Source organism: Phocoena sinus, chromosome 14, assembly GCF_008692025.1.
Source record: "Phocoena sinus isolate mPhoSin1 chromosome 14, mPhoSin1.pri, whole genome shotgun sequence".
Lineage (NCBI taxonomy): Eukaryota > Metazoa > Chordata > Mammalia > Artiodactyla > Phocoenidae > Phocoena > Phocoena sinus.
Window position 1 is genome coordinate 88,240,557 of NC_045776.1, and position 22,029 is coordinate 88,262,585.

At 52.5% G+C, this 22,029-nt stretch overlaps 1 protein-coding gene across 5 annotated transcripts in view; it reads left to right on the top strand.

Annotated features, from left to right (window-relative positions):
- ADGRD1 (adhesion G protein-coupled receptor D1) overlaps window positions 1-22,029 on the top strand; it is a 144,070-nt gene that overhangs the window by 69,150 nt on the left and 52,891 nt on the right. For all 5 annotated transcript variants that reach the window (XR_004345475.1, XM_032603319.1, XM_032603320.1 and 2 more), the window contains exon 15: window positions 21,685-21,758. Coding sequence is in view for 4 of the 5 variants with exons in the window: in XM_032603319.1 (XP_032459210.1) it covers window positions 21,685-21,758 (74 nt within the window). In the remaining variant the exon portion in view is untranslated. The remainder of the gene's footprint in view (window positions 1-21,684; window positions 21,759-22,029) is intronic.

Genomic DNA, 22,029 nt, shown 5'->3' on the forward strand with positions numbered 1-22,029 from the left:
GCTGTCTGAGGGGGGTCCTAGAGCCAATCCCTCTCAGATACCGAGGGGTGACTATTCGAAATGTCCATTGAATTGTGCAACTCTTGTGCTTAAAACCCTCGACAGCCTTCTGTGCATTTCGAGTACCATCTAAGTCTACAAAGCCTTGTCTCTTTTTCAGCCTTGTTCTGTGCCACCCTCCTGTTCCCTCTCTGCCTCAGCCACAGGACCTTTGCACGTGCCGCATCTGCCTGCAGCTTAGATCAGCTGTGTTGCCACTCTCTGAGGGGCCTTCCCTGACCCACCTGGACACTGCTGCATCCCATTCCTTGGTGATACTTACACTCGTCACGTGGTCATTGGGTGAATGCTCGTCTTGTCCCCTAAACTGTACTTTTCCTGCATTTTCGCCTCCCGTGTTGTGCGCAGCATGTGTGCGTAGCGGGGTTTTCTGAGGGTGAGGATGCTGACCTTGGAAAAGTGAAACGACCTCCTCCACATTTCCTGGTTGGGGAGCGAGTTGGTACTGAGTCCAGGTCTGCGAGCCACCGAAGCTGTGCCTTAGAACGCAGCCTGCCCTCCCTGGGAAACAAATGCAGACTTCAGTCAGCTCCTTCGGACCTGTTCTGTGCGTTATGCTGCGAACAAGAAACACACGCTGCTCAGGGCTCGGCTCTTGTGCATTTAGTTGTTGCTGTGATGTTGATAGCCAGTCCCCAAACATGATGTTGAGTTGATCGCTTTAGGATTTGCAAACGGAAACGCTGCAATGGTCCATCACTTAACGGGTGTGATACTGTTATTATTTTTTTAAGGAACCGGATTATAACAGTGTTAATGGAAGTCAAAATAAAAGAAGAAAAATGCGCCCATCTTCCTAGATGTAGACCTGTTAATGCCTTACGCTCATGCATGTATTTTATACAGCGGGAATCACACGTAAATGAAGTTTTTATTCTCTCAGTTAATCATTTTCAATATATCCGTAAAAGACAAGATGATTGCTTGGAGCTTCATCCACATCAAAACCAATAGAGAGAAAAATTACGCCACTAGTAAGTGCTCTTGTTCTCCTTGTTTATCTACTTAAACCAAAAAATAAGCAAAGCTCTAAAAACAAGCCAGTGTCGGGGAAGCATGCTCCAGTCTCCAGCCTGCTCACGTGGGTGCTTGTTTGCACGCGCTCACCACCCGTACGTACGTTCCCGCGGCAGCTGAGGGCTCAGTGACCCGGCACCTGGGCTGACCCTCCCTCCCCGCAGGCCAGGCGGGTCCCGGGCTCAGCCCAGGCAGCATCTTTGCTGTTTTGTTTGGTATCTCAGAGTGGGGGCTGTGCTTGATGGAGAGAGAGGGCATCAAACACAACCCCCCCTGCATTTTCTAAACTAGACTTGACAAAGCTTCCCGTTTCTTAAGAGAATCTAGAATTTTTAATATGAAAATTTCCAAAAATTTGGAGCACTGTTCAGGGCACATAAAATACGCCTGGAGACGGGGATGGGCCAGCTGCACGACTGCATTCCCCTCGTGTTGCTCCCAGATAGTTTGCTCTGGAACCATGGAAACACAGCCAGGAGGGGGCTTTCGGGTGAACGTGGGAGATGGGGCTCCGTGGGCTCGGACCTCGTCGGGGACGTAGACAAGGTGGTCCTGAGCAGGTGAGGAACCGGGGTGGGGGGGGGGCTCTGCAGGGGTGGTGACTCCTTTCTGTCCTGAGGGGGATTGAAGGATGCTCAGATGACAGTGAGTCAGATGGAGGTGGAAGGGGAACAGGTCAGCTCAGGCCCCGCCAGGGGTGAGCCTGGTTTCCCAGGACGGTGGACGTCACCTTTGTGTAGCCCATGTGTGCCCGCCCTCTCCACTGTGATGATGGTGCAAACAGCAGCTCCCAGCTCCTGAGCATTGCCCGGCCCGGCGCTGGCTGGAGCACCTCCCTGACGGCATGAGCCCACCCAGGCTGTCCAGCTGAGAGCACATCCTCTCTCCTCCCCTACTGAGGCCAGACAACGAGGGGCTGGTACTAGAATCTGGGGGCAGGTGTGACAAACTAACGCCCCGGGGAGCCAGCCCGGAAGCGGCCCAGGGGTGAGACCCCTGTCCACTCATCCTCTCCCACCCGTGGGACCTGCTCCTGCCTGCTTAGGGTCAGAGGGGACGGAGGGGCCCACTTTCCTCTAACTCTGTGACAAGAGCGTGGCCCCGGCAACAATGCCTGGGACTGACCCTTGACCTCGGAGTCAGGAGAAACCTGGACGTGAATGGGGACCCCTCACCCCACTGATGGGGCCGCGGGAGGGGATGCACATCCTGTCTCCCTGGCCTGCTGCATTTTCTCAGAGAAGTGGCTTTTGCAAGAAATCTGACTTTTCACGACGTACAACGCTCAAAAAGAAAGAACAGGTGCGGGCTGAGCGTGCGAGGCAGGTGGGCGCACCTCTGGCCCTCGTGTGGAGGAAGGGCAGGGAGAACCCCAGTCCTCTGGCAGCAGGCGTTGCTGACTTCTCCTCAGAAGGGTGCACGAGTGAGGAAGAGGTGACCTTCAGGGCTTGTGTCTGGGGCTGGACAGAACAGGTTTCCCCGGGGGGGGCCCCAAGGAGGGGCTGCTGGCCGGGAATCCCCTGCCTTCTCCTTTGCCGGGACAGAGGGCAGAGGTGGTGGCGGTCGGTGGAAGACTCAGCTTTTCCGGGGCCTTGTCTCAGCCCCCATCCCAGGAGGATCCTCACAGCAAACACAACTGCTCTGCTCCAGGGCCAGGGAAATGGGAGGAGGGGGGACCCAGCCCAGCCTGAGCTGGGGTTTCCGTAAAGACAGGTGTCCGGTGGGGACTGTGTGGGCGTCACCTGGAAGGACTGCGACACGCACTGCTCGGGGCCCATGGTGGCCGTTTGGAGACAATGGAAAAGAAAGGAAGCGGGGAGGAGACAAAGCAGTGTCGGCCCTGCAGAGATGCCCGGGAGGGACGGCTGGGCACATCGGCCTCGGGGTGCTGACTTTGTGTCTATCAGGAGGACGTCGCTTTTCTCCCCAAGCACGTCCCCACTTAAAACAAGGTGGCAACACACACCTTGTGAGGGGAAGAGCGTCACCTGGCGAAGGCCAGCTCTGTCCGGGCCTGGGGAGGGTTTCCTGCCTTAAAACAGTGAATTGGCTGCAAACACCTTAAGACTGGGAGGTTTCACAGGAAAATCTGCGTTTTTGTCCGTTTTCTCCCTTGGAAAATAAAGGATCAGAGATGGGGGCCCAAATGCACGTCTGGGCCACCGTCCCCTGGGCTCTGGGTCCCCGCGGAGGCCCATCCCCTGCCGGCGGGACAGGGCTGCTATGGCTTCCAGGGGTGCGTCACCTCCCGGGCGGGCCGTACAGGAGCCCTTGTGTGAGACCAGTGGAGTGGCTCTTCCTCCCCTGGGAGGGTCCGTTGTAGCTCCGTTGCTTTCCCAGGCTCTGGAAGAGACGAACGGGATTTGTTGTGAGGCGTTTGTCACGAGACGTGTGCAGCCAGTGTGGAGAAGCGCGTTGTCACTTCCTGGGCCTCCCCTCCCCCTCCCCCTCCCTCTCATTCAGAAGAAACTGAACACACTCATTAAAAGGAACATGCTTGTGAGTCACAGTCTTGATGTGTGGTTCTATATTTTTATACTCAGTAAAATAAATTTATATTATTTCTTAAGAGGAGGGTAAAGTCTTAAGCAATAACATACATAACTTTTTTAAAACAAATTTATTTATTTGTATTTATTTATTTATTTGGCTGCATCGGGTCTTGGTTGCGGCGTGTGGGATCTTCGTTGCAGCGCGCGGGCTTCTCTCTAGTTGCGGTGCACTGGCTCTCTAGTTGTGGCACGCGGGCTCCACAGCACACAGGCTTAGTTGACCCGTGGCGTGTGGGATCTTAGTTCCCCGACCAGGGATAGATCCTGCGTCCTCGCCATTAGAAGGCACATTCTTAACCACTGGACCACCAGGGAAGTCCCCATAACATCTTGTGTTTGGCGTACGTTTTTCAAATATACCTGAAAAGAGATACACCACTATTAAGTAGGAAGTGCTTCTATTTCTCTTCCTTGTGTGGACCTAAAATCATCTTGCAACACCCGTGGTAGACTGCCGGCCCCTCAGGAAACTGTGAGCTAACAGGGGGCTTGGGGTCACACAGCTCTGGACAAGCCCCGATGTATCGCTACATTTTGGGTAGACTCTGTGATTTGGGGTAAGTTGTCCACCTGCCGAGGCTTGTTGTCCGTAATGCAGGGATCACGGTAGTAACGTCTGCTCCAGCCTTGCGGGGCAGTGGGGAGGACCGATCACAGGTGAACGTCATCACAAAGCTGCGAAGTCCTGTTCGCCCTTGGCTCTGAGCTTGCACGGTGGCCCTTGTACCACCTTCAGCCCACGGATGACCTGGGCCGTGTTTCAGACAGCTTTGAAACCATTGCCGATATCCGAAACCAGGGGATTTTTAACCTTAGCATCTGAACTTCCAGCTTCTCTCCAGAAACCCGAGCAGGTCCTGCTCTGTGGCGGGATGGTTGGGGCTGAGTGGTGGCTGTGCCCTGTGCCCCCCCGGGAGGGGCCGTCGTCCCGCTGGCCTTCCCTGCCGTCACCTGAGGTGTGACCTCCGTCAGTGGGGTGCCCGTTTCCTGAGTGCATCCTGGGGTGGGAGGGGGAGTGAAGACTTCACGGACCACAGGAAGTCGGGGGCGCTGGCCCCTGGGAAGTGAGTTTGAGAATGAGGCCTTGCGGTGAATTAAGGACCCGTCTGTCTTCCTTCACGTGTGAGGGCCTCGGGGGGCCCGGCCTTCATACGGAGCTGGCCTGGTGCCTTGGCGCTCCACCTCCAAGGCATCAGAGAGGCGTCAAGCATCGCCACGTATCCTCGTTCTGGTCCTTGGGTCCTACCCCAGTCCTGTCTTGCTCAGGTGAGACCAAACCAGGGCTGGGAAGGAGGCGGGAAGGATGCCCGCCTTGTTCCTTGATGTCCCATCAGTCCGGATTCTGCAAACATCTCTTTCCCTTGGGGCTGGCCGTCGTCCTGAACCTCAGGATACGAGCTGAGGGTTGAAGTCAAGGATGGAAAGGGAGGTGAAGACATACCAGCTCGGGCGGGAGGCTAAGGAAGCTGTAGGAGTGGGGATGGGAGTGCAGAGGGCCACCCAGCAGACAGACGGCTTCCAGGTCCGTGTTGGGGCCAGGCCCCCAAACCGGCGTGGGGTGACAAACGGCAGCCTCAGTGTCGGGGAGACCACGGCGACGTGGCCTGGAGGACGCGGCTCGTCTAAACAGGCCTCTCGCCTCTTGGCTGGGATGGGGCCAGAGCCGCCGGGACCTCTAAGCTTTGCAAAGGGGCTTCGAGGCCAGAGGCTCCTGTTCAATCACCTTATTTCCAAACACTGGCCGCTAACCCTCATCCTCCCGCCCTTCTGATTCCCATGTTCCATTTTTCTCCATAACACATACCGGGGGTTAATATCACGGATTCTGTATGTTTGTCTTGCTCACTGTCTGTCTCCCTGCACTAGAAAAGCAGTCCCATGGAGGTGAGAAATAGCCGTTTTGCTCACTGCTGTATTCTGGGCTCACAGCAGACGTCTAGTAAATGTTTGTTGAATGAATGATGTGTAGGTTAAAGAAAGAAGTCCAACATAGTGTGTGACTTAATATGTTCTCCATTCAGAAAAAACAATTAAGATGAATCACTTTCCAAACTGAAGACGTTTTGTTTTGAAGGAAACACCCCCCACGTATCAGGGGACGTCCCCCCATCTTGTGCTGTCTGCAGGGCCCCCGGTGGAACGGCTCGCTGTTTATGGGGTGACCCAGGCGAGCGGGGGCAAGGGATGTGGATAAACAGTGTCCTGAGCACGTGCGATTCTGCGGCACAGACTCTGGAGTTTGCATTTCTTCCTAGGGAGCTGGGAGCAGGATTCAGGCCAGAGTCTGAGACGGTGGCTTCCGGTCAGATGGATCAATCGATTTAGCTGGTGACAGTTAAAAGCTGATAAATTCCAGTCGTGGGGCCTTTTGGGGAACACTCAGAGTTCAGGGGCGCCTTCCTTGGTGATGACGATTGAGCTGAGTGGCCGCCGGCTCCTTACCTGGGCGGGGGTCTCCTCCCACTGGCCCACCTGTGCCTCCGTCCCCTTGTCCAGCCCCGCCCATCCCCGTGGGAAGGTGGGTTTGTTATTCCTGCTCTCAGCTGGGGGCCTCCAGACCTCCTGAGTCAACTCAAAGCCAAGCAAAGGGTGGAGTTGGGGGAGGGGTGAGGTGGGAGCGAGGGGCACAGACCCAACCAAGGCGGAACCAAGTTCTTTGCTTTTATACAAACCACTCCCACCTGTTCTCATTCACTTCCCGCCACAGCTCCGGGATGCAGAAGAGGGAGTGGGTTTGCTGAGATGGGTGGGTCAGGGCCTGTGTCTGAGAACAGGCAGAACGGGAGGAAGACCAGGCTTGGACCCCAGGGAGGAGGGATGGTGGAATGAGCCCGCTGCTGGACGTGTGCTGCTCCACGATCCATGTGGAAATGGCACAGCTGCGGGCGTGTAAATGCATGGTCACCTTGGGGCCAGCATGTTGCTGTCTGCAGTCCGCTGTGTGAATAGCACTAGGGTTACAGGCGACACTCCTGGGTGAGACCCACGTGGGTGTCAGTCATGTGCGCTCGCTACCGGGGAGGGGGCAGCACAGCAGGCAACCCACAGGGCTGCATGCGGGAGCAAAGTAAACACCCGGGGCCTTGGCGAGGACAGGCTTATGGTCCAAGAGGGTGGGTGACCCTTGGTTCCGTGGGAGGATGAGGACGGGATTGGCTGGTTTGATGGCCCTGCAGCCCTGGGTGCTGCCAGCTTCTGTTCTCACGTGCTCCCTGGGGGGCAAAAGGTAGGCGACCCATGGCCAGGAGGCGCTGGCGGTTCCCATGACTCCCCCACTGCCCAGGTCCTGCACGCTGGATGTCGGGTGATGGGGTGCTCCAGGGACCCTCTGCACCCCTGGCCTGGCCACCGGGATGGAAGCTCCAGTCACCGGGCGGTCTGGCCTGTGGCCCTGAGCAGAGGAGTGGCGGAGGCGGAGGGCGCGTGGTCTGTGGGATGTGGAAGTGGCCAGCGCCGCCTTCATGTGTAGGTTATGCTTACGTAAGTACCCTAAGGAAGTACCAGATGCTTCCTTCTGCCGAGTTGGGGGCAGGAATCCTTGTCTGAGCTGCAGCCTTTCCAGAGAGAAGTTGGTGTCAGCTGGAGGGGCATCACCTCCACGTGCTGGTGAGGCCGTAAGTGCCCCACCTCGGCGCCGCGTAGAAGGCGACGCGTCAGCGGCAGGAGGTTCGGCTTCCCGTAAAACGGCGTCATCATCGTCAGTCCTCGCCCCCCAGCCCCCATGACAGCAGCTTGAACAGCGGGCTGTTTCTCTCTCTGGGGATGTATGGTCCCGAGCCCTGCAGTGCGGGGCCCTGGGGACCAGCCCGTCAGGATCTGGACCCTGTCCTGCAAGCCCAAGATGGCTCTCTACTTGTCCCCTGCCACGTCACACATCTTGGGGCTGGGACCTCCGTCGGCTCCTCTGCGGGAGGCTCCCGGCACCTCCACGCAGTGCGTCCACCGATCAGAATTTAGTCACGTGGCAACTCCAGCTTCATGGGTGGGAAGCGTGGTCTCTGCAGGGTCGGTCAGAGGCTCTTTTCTCTGCACGATGGAGAACAGATGTCCGTCTGTCGCGGCTCCCCACCTGGGTGCTCGGGGCTGTGCATCCTGTTTGCTGAGGGGGAGGCAGCAGACACAGGGTCAGTCCAGGGCCAGCAGCCTTTCTGAAACTTGAATGGGGCTGTGGACAGCCCTGGGTGGGGCGCCCCCATCATCTCTGAGTCTCCACCTCCCTGGGGAGGGCATTTCCCTTCAGCTGTCCTGCAGCTGGCCGGAAGGCGCGGCCACCCATCTTCTGGGCTCGGAGGTCCCGCTGCCGATCTGGTGCAGCCCAGATGCGCCCAGGGCTCGCCCGACCTTCCCGGGTTTGAACCCCCTACCCCTGGGAAGCAGTAAGATGGGATGGGAGAGTGCTTGGCGTGTAGCCCTGGAGGGAGTTTCTGGTGACCTGGGCTCCTTGGACTTGCAGGGTGGAGGGCATTCCAGGCGTGTCCCAGCTGATGCTCGGATCAGTGATTCATTCCACGATGATAACAGGTTGCTGATCCAGGAACTTTTTATAGTTCACATCAAACACTCTTGTCCTCATTTGCGGGCAGGACGCGATCACTCTCAGATGTCAGTGTGGCCCTCCTGCCTGGCACGGGACAGACCCGCATTCCGGGGCCCGTCCTGCTGGCTCTGGGCAACAGGACCTGCCTCCTCTCCTCCTGGAGGCTGTGAGGGGACCTGGGCCTTCTCCTCCATAAGCCCCCTCTCCTGTGCTTCATCCTGATGACAGTCCCAGCGCTCAGAGTGCAGCAGGGAGGCCGGCTGCCTTGTCAGCCTCTGGGTCCTCCCTGGGGCTAAGCCAGGCCACTGCTTTCCCCACGGGCAGAGTGCGGGCTCTGGAGCTAACTCCCTGGGTTCAAGACCCAGCTGTGACCTTGGGCTAGTTCCTGGAGGTCTCTGTTCTCAGCTTCCTTCCGTGACCAGTGGGGCCTGTGATGCTGTCTGCAGACGGCATCACCATCATCACCATCATCACCATCATCACCAGCATCACCATCAATGCAGTTCTCAGGACACGCTGGCCACATCCATGGCAGGAAGTGCTGTGAGCCAGATGGGCCAGCTGTTCTGGAGTTGCTCCAACTACAGTTTGACTTGTATTTTTCTCTAGTCCAGATTTCCAGAGGCCATGAACCTCTCCCGTGGTTGCCCCACTTCCGACGTTCACCGTCTGTGTTTATCTGGCGGGATGAGGATACGGTCCTCTTGGTCATGCCGTACCGTGTAAGGGTTAGGATTCTGCTGATACGCTTCAAGAAGCAAGAATTCCTTGTCTCTTTCGATGGATGTCAACAAAGACCACTGGCATATTCATTTCATTGTCTTTACCATTTGATTTGAAACAGAACTTGGGTGTTTGTATTTAAATGGTAACTTTCCATCAAGATTCCTCTCTTTAAACGGATTGGGAAATCTCAGTAACAACACATTCTTGCCTGGAGCATAAGATCTCTGGGACAGCAGTGGACATCTGACTTCCTAAATCTTACTTAACATTTCTCCACCAACGGGGAGCTACTTAAAGGGAGACAGGGGGTTCTCTTTTCCAGGGTGTCTGGGACAATGAAATGACACTCACCTAAGGAGGGGTTCAGGCTTGTTTTAAAGGATGTTTCCAAGCTCATGTCTCACCCCACCTTTTTAAATTAAATGGTTTATGTTGAGGTCTTCTGCTCCACATGCCACAGAAATCACAACTTTCTTAGCCCTTCCCAGTGAGCTCTGATCTGAGAACCTCCAGACGACTCCAGGGGTCTGTCGGCAGGTATCAGGAGAGGAGGGGTTCCCAAGAGCAGAGCCAAGGGAGGCTGCTGCCCACACCACACCCTGGAAAAGCTTCGCACTGCAGCGGTGGGCCCCGCCCCAGGCGCTCACCCTCCATCTCTGGCGGCTCTGAGCCTCCATCACAGCCACTGGCTCAGGGGCTGGAGGAGGACGGGCTGGGGCTGCGGCCGTAGGAGGGCCTGAGACTCTGCACAGAGCTCAGCGCCCGCAGGGCCAGGGCCCTGAGCCATCCTGGGGGCTCCTGCCCGGCCTCCAGCCGCTCCACCGACGGCCGTGGTCACCCCTCATTCACGTCTCTGAGCCGTCTCGTCTGCGCCTGGACTCAGCGCACTTTCCGCTGGGGCAGGAGCGCTGCTCTCCCTGCGGGCGGAGTGACCGCCCCTGTTCATGGCCATCGAGGAGCCACAGGAGCTTCCAGGGCTTTCCTGGGGGTGATGGAGAGTGTTCCCCCCCTCCCTCCTCCAGGGCCCGACGGGCTTCTCTTTCAGTGAATAGTCAGGGAGCGAAAATGCACCCGATTAGCTTAGACCCAGCTCATGTGGAGCTGCTGAGAGAGAGGGAGAGCGGACAGACCCACCGGAGTGAAATCAGGTGAAACTGAGGTTCGCGGGAAGAGGTTCCAAGCAGCCAAAATGATGCAGGCTGAGGGCACCACCTTTCTTGGCAGCTTTATGCACTTAAGTCAAGGAAGATGGTTTCATGAACTCTTCAGGGATGATAGGAGCTCTGAAGGGGCAAGGACCCAGGGGAAGGACGTCGGCAACCAGACCGGCCGGCGGTCTGCGGATCCTTCCAGAATGCCGTCAGCGCAGTGCATCCGAGACCCGGTGCCCAGGCACCTCGGCCCCTGTTTACAGCATAGAACGCATCTGGGGGACTCGGTCGGCCAAAGGGTCCCGTCACGTGCACAGAGCCTGGGGCTGTTCTCTCTCGGATCCGGGCACTGAGACCCCACCCCCCATCATGTGCTCGTTTTCCAAAGCGTCATTTCCAGTCTTTCTTGTATTTTCTTTTCTGACGACCTTCATGGGACCGGCACTGTCACGGCGGAACCAAGGACGTCACCGAGCGGTCACCGTGCTCGCGGCCGTCTGTCAGCTCCTTCTCTTTCCTTGTCTTGTGCTCTCACATTTGCATCCTCCTTTTGGCCATATTTACACCATGACGTATGATGAGTGTTTTGTTTTTTTTCTTGGAAGCACTTCTGTGTTCAATGCTGCTAAATTCTGCTGGACTGCTCTGCTAGTTCAGGAAGATATATATCTTTAAGTAGAAGCTTTTCCATAGAAGCAAACCTAGTGGTTTGGAAAAAACTCTCACATGGTTTTTGTACCCTGAGGATGACAGGTGTTCATTTCACAAGTAATTGGCCACTTTCATATCTCAGGACCTTTGGGACCTGGCTTACGATATCGTCTTCTATGAACTGTTCACATTGAGGTCTGTAATTCTGTCCATTGAAATGCAAATGTTGTCTGGCAGAGATGGGGAGTCAGTGGAATGATTATTTCCCTGTGGATATCAACCAGTTTTGCCAGTTTTGTATCTGTTAAGCAGGTTCACTTCAGCATTCCTGGTGGCCTCCTAGATGTATGATTCTTTGCATTTTCCTTTGAAGAGATACTAACATCTTAGCGGTTGCTCCAATTATTAATGAGTTAGATAATATAGTTAATAGGTGTTCATTTTATATCTGAGTAGCCTTTTAATATGTGAGAAGAGAATTTCAAGGGAAAAGCTTTATATATTCTCTATTGCCTTAAGAAAAGGATTTTTTTTTTTTTGCCTGTGTGAGTTTAAGGTCTGGGGAAATTTGGGTTAAACTATCTTGTATATGAGCTAATAAAATAGAGTAACAAGCAGGAAAATGGGAAGCAAAGATGATTCACGGGAACACGTATCACAGAACACTCTGGGGAGGGTTCACTGAGCACATCTTTCGTTAGACTGTTCTAGAATGCAAGTCGTGGGCTTCTAAATTCCTACTTTCTTTTCTAAGAAAAATTGCTCATCATTCACGAAAAATAACATCATTTTTAATGTGGTTTGTAAGAGCGTTCAAGACCACAAACGTGATTTATTATTATTAACAGCCACAGAACCAGGCTGTAAAACAGATCAGAATTTTACAACCTTTAAACCCATCTCATTATTTGCATAGAAATAAAAGTATTCCACTCCCTGGGACCTTCTGATGTGACCCCCAGGGTATACCTGTAATTGAAATTTCCTGATTATCTGCAAATCCTAAAAATTTATTTCGAGAGTTCTGCTTTATAATTTGTGTTATAAAAATATTATTTTTTCCCTCCCACCTGAGGATGTTGATATACACGGGGAAGGGTTTTTTTTTTTAATTTAATTTATTAATTTTTAGCTGCATTGGGTCTTCATTGCTATGCGCGGGCTTTCTCTAGTTGCGGCGAGCAGGGGCTACTCTTCGTTGCGGTGCATGGGCTTCTCATTGCGGTGGCTTCTCTTGTTGTGGAGCACGGGCTCTAGAGCACAGGCTCAGTAGTTGTGGTGCATGGGCTCAGTAGTGTGGCTCGCGGGCTCTAGAGCGCAGGCTCAGTAGTTGTGGCGCACGGGCTCAGTAGTTGTGGCTCGCGGGCTCTAGAGCGCAGGCTCAGTAGTTGTGGTGCACGGGCTTAGTTGCTCCACGGCATGTGGGATCTTCCCAGACCAGGGCTCGAACCCGTGTCCCCTGCATTGGCAGGCGGATTCTTAAGCACTGAGCCACCAGGGAAGTCGAGCATTTACCTGTTTTGATCGCAGACTCTTTTCAGAGATACATTCAAAGTTATAGTTGAGTTTATAATCCCAGAATTTTCGGGCTGTAGGTGACATTGGAAGTAAGAGCCAGTGTGGACGGTTGATTTAGGGATCACTGCCCTTCCTTTTCCCTTCGTGGAGAACATCTTCAGGGTGGGAGGGAAGGGCAGCGAGTTCATTTGGGGAAGATCAAACCGATCAATATTGAAGCCATATTTTAAGTCTAGCTTCCTTTTTTTCCCTTTCTTTTTTTTTTTTTTTTTTTATGCGTTACGCGGGCCTCTCACTGTTGTGGCCTCTCCCGTTGCGGAGGACAGGCTCCGGACGCGCAGGCTCAGCGGCCATGGCTCACGGGCCCAGCCGCTCCGCGGCATGTGGGATCCTCCCAGACCGGGGCACGAACCCGTGTCCCCTGCATCGGCAGGCGGACTCTCAACCACTGCGCCACCAGGGAAGCCCTTTTCCCTTTCTTATATCACAGTTCAGATAACATTAAAGTTTGTGAAAAGTCGTTGAAAAATTCAAACCAGGTGTCCAGGGTAAAAATTTATAACACAAATATTCCACGAGTAAGAGGCATCTGGGAAGAGAAATATTCCAGAAGGAGACCTGACGGTAAAAGCTGACCACTTTTTTTTTTTAGATTCCATATATATGTGTTAGCATACGGTATTTGTTTTTCTCTTTCTGACTTACTTCACTCTGTATGACAGACTCTAGGTCCATCCACCTCACTACAAATAACTCAATTTCGTTTCTTTTTATGGCTGAGTAATATTCCATTGTATATATGTGCCACGTCTTCTTTATCCATTCATCTGTTGATGGACACTTAGGTTGCTTCCATGTCCTGGCTATTGTAAATAGAGCAGCAATGAACATTTTTGTACATGACTCTTTTTGAATTATGGTTTTCTCAGGGTATATGCCCAGGAGTGGGATTGCTGGGTCGTATGGTAGTTCTATTTGTAGTTTTTTAAGGATCCTCCATACTGTTCTCCATAGTGGCTGTATCAATTTACATTCCCACCAACAGTGAAGGAGGGTCTCCTTTTCTCCACACCCTCTCCAGCATTTATTGTCTGTAGATTCTTTGATGATGGCCATTCTGACTGGTGTGAGATGATACCTCATTGTAGTTTTGATTTGCATTTCTCTAATGATTAGTGATGTTGAGCATCCTTTCATGTATTTGTTGGCAATCTGCGTAGGTTCTGAAGAACCTAGTGGCAGGACAGCAATAAAGACACAGACTCAGAGAATGGACTTGAGGACATGGGGAGGGGGAAGGGTAAGCTGTGACAAAGTGAGAGAGTGGCATGGAATATATATATACTACCAAATGTAAAATAGATAGCTAGTGGGAAGCAGCTGCATAGCACAGGGAGATCAGCTCGGTGCTCTGTGACCACCTAGAGGGGTGGGATAGGGAGGGTGGGAGGGAGGGAGACACGAGAGGGAAGAGATATGGGGACATATGTATATGTATAACTGATTCACTTTGTTATACAGCAGAAACTAACACAACATTGTAAAGCAATTATACTCCAATGAAGATGTTAAAAAAAAAAAAAAAAACAAAGCTGACCACTTTGATGTGCGTGGGAATGGACTCTGAGGGGAGGCCGGAAGGCTGTGGATGGACCCTGTGTGGAACGATCGTTTCCCTTGGTTCTGGCCCAGACCACACAAGAGATACTTGTTCTTTAAGCGGGAACAAAACACACACCTCAGGATCCAAAAGAGATGTTAATATAGCAACCAGGGCCCCAGGAGGCAGAGGGAAGTCCCTGGGAGGAAGTGAGGGGCCTACACCCGGGTCTGCCATGCACTTCGCGGTGCTGGGTTTGCCTGGGACTCACATGTGGTGACAAGTAGTCGAGATCCGAGGCGCCGGGGAGGAGGAGAGGATAATTATGAGTTACGGTTGTATTGTCCCCGACGATGAGGCCTGTGGTCCCCTTAACTGGCTTACCACCTAATTCCATGTTCCTGTGCAGAATTCAGCGAATCAAAATGAAACTTAGATATTAAAATCCCAGGCTTGATGGTTGGGGACATTTTGTCTCCTGCCCAAGTTGTGTTTCCTCCAGCTAGAAAGCTTGGCTTGTTGATCATTCATCTGATGCTGGCTTAACTCTCTACAAAACTTTTATTTTGGAATAATGATAGATTCACAAGAACATCACTGAAATCAAGATACAGAACCACCTTACCAGCCAAAACATCTTTGGTTGCACTTCCATCCGTAACTCCTGACCACCACCGATGTTTTCCATCCTTATGATTTTGTCATGTTGAAAAGGGCATATCAATAGAATCATACAGACCTTGCCTTTTGAAATTGGCGTTTTTCGTTCAACCTCATGCCCGTGAGATCCGTACAGGCTGTCACGTGTGTCGCTAGTTCAAACCTTTTTTTGCTGAGTTAGTCATCCAGGGTCTGGATACATTGTGGTGTGTTTAGCCAGTCACCCACTGAGAGATGTTTTGGTTGTTTCCAATTTTTGACAATTACAAGTAAAGCTGTTATGGAGAATTGTGTACAGGTTTTTGTGTGGCAATAGTTTCTCTTTCTCTGGGGTAAATGCCCAGGAGTGCAATTGCAGGGTCATGGGATAAGTATTTTCAATATTTCTTAAAACTTCCAAACGCTTCTGCAGAGTGGCTGTAGCGCTTCACGTTCCCACCAGCAATGTACGAGCGATTTAGTTTCTCTGCACCTTTGCCAGTGTTTGGTTCAGTCGTCTTTTATTTTAGTTGTTCTCGTTGTGGTCTGAATTTGAATTTCCCCGAGGGTTAGTGATGTTGAAGATCTTGTCTTCTGCTTCTTTGCCATCTGTGTATCCTCGTCAGTGACATGTCTCTTCACGTCCTTTCCCCTTTTTCTAACGGGATTCTTTGTTTTATTTTGTTTTTTTTACAGTTGAGTTTTGAGAATCCTTTATATGTTCTGCATATGACTCTTCTGTCAGATACGTGGTTTGTAAATGTTTTCTGCTAATCTGTGGCTCATCTTTTTATCCTCTTAATGGGGTCTTTCACAGAGTGTGAGGTTTTTAGTTTTTATGAAGCCCAATTTATTTATTTTTCAATTTTATGGAATGTATTTCCTACACTGGTGTCATAGCTGAGTACTCTTCAATGGACTGTAGGTCCTGAAGATTTTTTTTCTATGTTATCATCTAAAAGTTTTACAGTCTTATGTTTAACATTCACTGTAGGATCTATTTTCAGTGAATTGTTTGTAAGGTGTGAGATTTAGGTTGGCTTATTGATTGATGGTCCTATGGATGTCCAGTGGCTCTGGCATTATTTGGTGAAAGAACTATCCTTCCTTCATTAAATTATTTTTGATTCTTTGTCAAACGTCAGTTGACTGGACTTGTGTGGGCCGTCTCTGGGTCTCTACTCCGTTCCACTGATCTATTTGCTGGAGGTCAGGATGTGTCTTTGTAACTCATTTTCTTTCTGAAAATTCACCCCGTATTAGGACAGTGTTGTTGTCTTAGACTTGTGGGCATGTACAGAATGTATTTTATGAGTCACTATAACAAAAGTAATGGCACTTATATTTTTAACGAGCATGTTTTCTCATGGGAGGAGATGATTCCAGAAAAATGAGGATCTTATGTTTTCCCTAGAAAAGACATTTTTGCTAGTTTAATGAATTTGTCCTAATTCAGACAAATCCCAAGGTGTCCTCCACCCTCCCCTCTTGGATTAGGAAGGAGAGGGCATTGAGGGTCTCCTTTGGGAGTTAAACCCTCCAGGGTCAAGGTGCCCCTCTTAGGTACAGCCGGCCTGGCACTGGAGTCTGTGAGCCGCTGTTCCCTGGAGGACTTTCTGGGGACGCCTGATGTCTCTGTGGTTATCTTGAGCGGGGAATCAGGGGTCAAGGGGTGAAGTGGGATTAAACGTTAGGAATCTGAGGCCAGGAAGGGTGCCCTGGTCCTGTTTGAACCAAACTGGAAGCAAATCTGGGTGGCGACCCGAGACTCACGAGAGGGCTGTAAATAAATAAGATGTCTGGCATCAAACAGTCCTACGTGTGTGGCTAAACACAAGATTTTCCTTTTTTTTTTTTTTTTTTGCAGTACGCGGGCCTCTCACTGCTGTGGCCTCTCCCGTTGCGGAGCACAGGCTCCGGACGCGCAGGCCCAGCGGCCATGGCTCACGGGCCTAGCCGCTCTGCGGCACGTGGGATCTTCCCGGACCGGGGCACGAACCCGTGTCCCCTGCATCGGCAGGCGGACTCTCAACCACTGCGCCACCAGGGAAGCCCAAGATTTTCCTTTTTTAAACAACAAGAATCTGTGCAGCCCATTCCTACGAAATGGGGATGGAGCTTTTGGAAAGAGCCCCGACCTGCGGGCTGACAGGCGCTCACGGCCGCCCTCGTCCTCACGCATTCCTGCCTCTTTCTGCTTCTGTTTTCTGCTCCCCGCTCCGCCTTCCCTGGGACCCACCTCTCTGCTCTGAGACGCTGCAGCTGTAAACGCCAGATGCACGAACGGGCCTGGGGACCAGTCTAGCCCGTGTCAGCGCATTTTCCACTGAGACCTCCCTGACTCGTGTTACCTGGGCCACGGGGACGATTTGAAAACACTTTCTGTTCAGTTTTGAGGCCGGCTGTTCTAATTCCAGATCCCCATGTAAGTTCACAGGTGTTTTTTCTTTGCTTTTTGGTGGAAGCATCAGAGCAATTTCCTCTCTGCGTGTTTCCCTCACCCGCCGGGCAGGTTTACACACCGAATATAAACCGTGAGCGTACAAGTCAGGAGTCTGCCTGTCAGGAACAGCCTCTCAAACTGGAGCCGTGGGGTTTAACAGAGGAGAGAGGCCTGGGGAACCACGGGCCATCACAGTTAGAATTGAATTCCCTTCTGGCACCGGACCCACCCCTGCGCCCTGCACCCCGCAGGGACAGGGAAGGCGGGGAAACCCGAGTTTCCCGCACGTGTGGACCCCGCGTTCCCCAGCTCCGGACGGGTCCTCGGTGGGCATCTCTGCCCCGGACCCGGTGGCCGTGCCGCTGTATCCTGTGCAGATGGTGCTGGGGTGGTGAGGGCATGGAGCCGCAAAGCCCCCGGGAGCCCCTGCTCTGTGAGGTCAAAGGTCTCAGCGTCTCACCCTGTCTGACCTTTCACCCTCAGCACGTGGGCCAGCTCAGCCCAGCAGGCTGCCCGGGTCTCCCTTTCCAGAGGTGAATCTCAGGTGTCTCCTTCATGCGGCCCTGCCCTGCCCCCGTCCTGCCAGAGGCTAAGATGCTGGAGTCTGTCTTAGCATCTGCAGGAGGGGACTGCCTGTGATTCTGTGGGAGAAAGAAGCACCCCAAGATGCCAGAGGAGGCTGAGGCTGGATGAACGGTGTCCCCCGTCATCCCCACTCAACGTTACCTCTGTGATTCTTGCTTCTCCTAAAGGTGGGACGTTTCAATCGTGCAGAGTCCTGGCCCCTGGCTCGTGAGGTGAGCCTGGCTGGAGAGGAGGGTGCCGACAGCCGTGCGCAGCTGCCCACAGCTATGAGGGGGGCACTTGGACCCTTCCATTGCTTTACTAAGGGTCAAAATTAAGGGCTGTGGAGACATCTGTGTTTTGCTTGGGACAGAGATAGGCAAGTACCTTTCCGGCCAGTGTAAAAGTTAAACTATATACAGTCAGCCCTCTGTATCTGAGGGTTCCACATCCACAGATTCAACTAACCTCGGATGGAAAATATTCAGAAAAAAATTCCAGAAATTTCCAAAAAGCAAAATATCAATTTCCCATGCACTGACAACTGTTTACATAGTATTTACATTGTGTTAGGTATTATACGTAATCTAGAGATGATTTAGAGTATACAGGAGGATGTGTGTAGGTTATATGCAAAAACTACACCACTTTTTATACAGCACTTGAGCATCTGTGGACGTTGGTATCCTCGGGGCTCCTGGAACGAATCTCCCATGGTTACCGAGGGACGATTATACTGGCCTAAAAAGCAAGTACATTTCTAAACAAGGAACATTCACAGGCTGTTGTCGGGTAGATTTTCTCCTCTCCTGATGTGTGTCTCAGAAGGAGACCCCTTGCTGTACTGGCAGCAGACAGCGAATCCTCGATGAATCCCATTTGCTTCTCCCCAGATGGGAAGACCTTATGGCTGTTGGCAGAAGTCTCAGATCCCGTAGGAGAGATTCCGCAGGGCCCGTGTAGCCCTTCCCCATGGGATGTGCTTAGGTGGACAGGTCTGGTGAAGAGTCAGGGCTTCCCTGTGGACCACAGGGTTCCACAGGGCCCTCGGCCTCAGGACCCAGGAGGGGTTCAAGGGAGATGCTACTCGCCCACCCCACCCTGATGGGGGCACCCCACCTCCTGGGCCCCGGGGTGACTGGCTGGGATGTCGCCCAGGCACTCGGGAGGCTGATGGGCGGACGGCGCCTCCCACACCTCTGGGAAAGTGGGCCGTGACCTGGAAGCCTCGCCCTCCTTTCTCTGGCAGCACCGTGGCTGGTGTGTTCACACCATCCAGTGGTGTTCCTGGGAACCGTCTAGGTCTCCTTCTGAGAGCCTTTGTTCCATTTCAGCTGCAAACTTCAAACACAGAAGGAGGGGATCTGCTTTTTCCATCACAGGCGCGGAGCCGGGAGGAACCCAGACAGAGGCAGGAGTTTCCCATCTTGGGTGTGATCCTGGCCCCAGACCCCGGTCTGCCCTCCACCCTGCCGACCACACAGGCACTTGGCTCGTGGGTCGTGCCTGATTTTTAAACTCCCCTTGAAGAGTGATTTAGATCCAGAGTCAGAGGGTCAGGACTTCGGCCTCTGTGCCACTCCCACATGGAAGTGCTTCCCTGCGCTCAGAGCAGGGCTGGCGATGAGAGGAGGGGTGACCCTTCTTCCTGGGGGAGCTTCCGGGCCTCTGATGACACGGGCGCCTGGCTGCTGCCCCCTTCTAGTGCCGCTGCCGTCACATTTCATTATTTTGCACAAGCGTCACACGTAGTTTAAACAAATGGGACCTAGTTAAACTGAAAAGCTTTTGCACAGCAAAGGAAGCCGTGACAAAACGAAAAGATAACCTACTGAATGGGAAAAGATATTTGCAAATGATACGACCGATAAGGGGTTAATATCCAACATATATTACAGAAGCAGCTCATATAACTCAACGTCAAACAAACAAACAACCTGATTTAAAAATGGGCAGAAAAACTGAATAGACATTTTTCCAAAGAGCAAATGCAGATGGCAACAGGCACATGAAAAGATGCTCGACATCACAAATCATCAGGAAAATGCAAATCAGAATCACAGTGAGGTATCACCTCACACCCCTCAGAACGGCTATCGTCAAAAAGAACACAGATAACAAATGAGCATGTGTAGAAAAGGGAGCCCTCCTGCACTGTTGGCGGGAATGGAAACTGATACAGCCACTGTGGAGAACAGTATGGAGGTTCCTTAAAAAACTACAAATAGAACTACCATACGACCCAGCAATCCCACTCCTGGGTCTATAGCTGAAAAAAAACCAAAAATAAAAACACTAATTTGAAAAGATACATACAGCCCAATGTTCATAGCAGCACTATTTACGATCGTCGAGGTATGGAAGCAACCTAAGCGTCCATCAAAAGATGCATGGATAAGGAAGATGTGTTCCATATATACAATGGAATATTACTCGGCCATAAAAAAGAATGAAATTTTGCCATTTGCAATAACGTGGATGGACTTGGAGGGCATTGTGCTAAGTGAAATAAGTCAGACAGAGAAAGGCACATACTGTCTGATGTCACTTATATATGGAATCTAAAAAATACAACAAACTAGTGAATACAACAAACAAGAAACAGAGCCACAGATACAGAGAACAAACTAGCGGTTACCAGTGGGGAGAGGGAAGCGGGGAGGGGCACTATAGGGGTAGAGGGAGAAAAAAAGGTGAAAAAACGGCACATAGCAGTCCTGGAGGGTCTGGTCCTGCCCGGGGCCAAGGAAGCCTCGCTGAGGCTGGGCGGGGGTCACCAGCAGGTTCTTACGTGTATTTTCGATTTTGTGAGGTTTGCACATCGCACACTGCAGTTCCCCTGCTAATGACCTTCTGTGGCTCTAAATGGCTGCAGCCACAGGGCTGTCTGTGACCGAGCATGAAGGTCACAGCAGGCTGAGACACGAGGAGGGGACAGAACAGGCAGACCCTGTCCAGCTTCTAGTGGTTCTCAGGTCATGTGCATCACCTGAAGGACTTGTGAAAATCCAGAGCCCGTCCTCACCCCCAGGGTTTCTGATTCTGTGCTGGGGCCCAGGGATGGCCTGGGGTGACGCTGAGGCTGCTGTGAGGACCACTCTTTGAAAACCGTCCTCAGCATTGAACGTGGGATGGGGTGCCAGCCGGGGTGGCCCAGGTGGCATGTGGATGAGGTCAGGCGTCTCGGACGCAGCCTAAAAAACAGGGTGAGGAAAAGGGAGGCTTAACCTTTTTAGGGTTTTCCCCATGGACTTTCTTGAGCCTTTGGTTGTGTTGCTCCCTGAGTGTCCTTATAGGGTTTGAGGCTCAGGTAAGCTCATCTCCCTGAGTACCAGGCCCCTCGCTCCTGAACCAGTGGGTGCACAGCGAGGGGATGCCCCTATCGGCTTCTGACCCACACGTTCTCCTGCAGCCCAGCCCGGTGGTTGCGTGTCTGGGGGCATCAAATAAGAGGCTCTTGAACTATTGATTGGAAGTCGATTAGATACCATTGATCCCGGTCTCCTGTGGTGCCGCTGGCTTCCCAAGCTCCCTGGCAAGACTCCTGGACGAGTCTCTGCATCTCGTTGAGGGCTGAGCAGCTGCTGCCAGGTGCCCTGAGCTGGCATCCCGGAAAAGCCCGGGGACGAGCGAGAATCCTAGGGACAGGGTCATTGATGGAACTGTTCACTTATTTGTTCTTTTGTCCATTTCTTGGTTCAGTAAATATTTAGTAAGCACCTGCTGTGTGCCAGACACTAGGGTAGGCAACAGGGACACAGCAGTAAACGAGATAGCTCACTGTGGGCATGCTCTAGAGAGGAAGACAGCAGACAAATAAATAAGTAAACACATAATGTGCTGCGTGGAGATCAGTGCTATGAAAAAACGCGGTAAGAGGAATGGGCAGGTTGGTATTGTTTTGAGTGAGCCGGCAGGGTCTCCTGAGGAGAAGGCCGGGAGGGTGGGAGCCACGGCGTTGTCTTGGGAGAGAGCTTTCTAGAGGGAGGACACAGCAAGTGCAAAGGCCCTGAGGTGGCAGCCCTGGCAAAGGAGAGCCGGGAGAGAGATGGGGCCGGGTGACCCGCCCTCTCCGACCACAAGGGTTGCGACGGGAGGTCAAGGGCTTTGTGTATTGCCAACCCCGTGGGGTCTTGTGGGCTGTGAGGGTGCAGCTCTCACATCAGTTCTGGCAGCTCGGCTTCTCCAGCCGGATCATGAGGCTTGTCCATCCTCTGTCATTTCAGACTCAAAGGCAGTACCTCGAGGCTACCAACGAGAGCAACCGAATCTTCCTGTATTGCGCCTTCCTGGACTTCAGGTACTGTCTGCGTGGGAGGGTTCCAGGGCGAGAAGGGAGCAGAGGAGGGGCGGGAGGGGGCCCAGGGTGTCCATGCTCGGTCACACGCCTGTCCAGGTTATGATCTACTTTTATTTTGTTGCTTCTTATACTCTCTTTTTCTTACTCCAGTTGGATTTTTGTGTGTATTTTTTTTAACATCTTTACTGGAGTATAATTGCTTTGCAATGGTGTGTTAGTTTCTGCTGTGTAACAAAGTGCACCAGCTATACATATCCCCATATCCCCATGT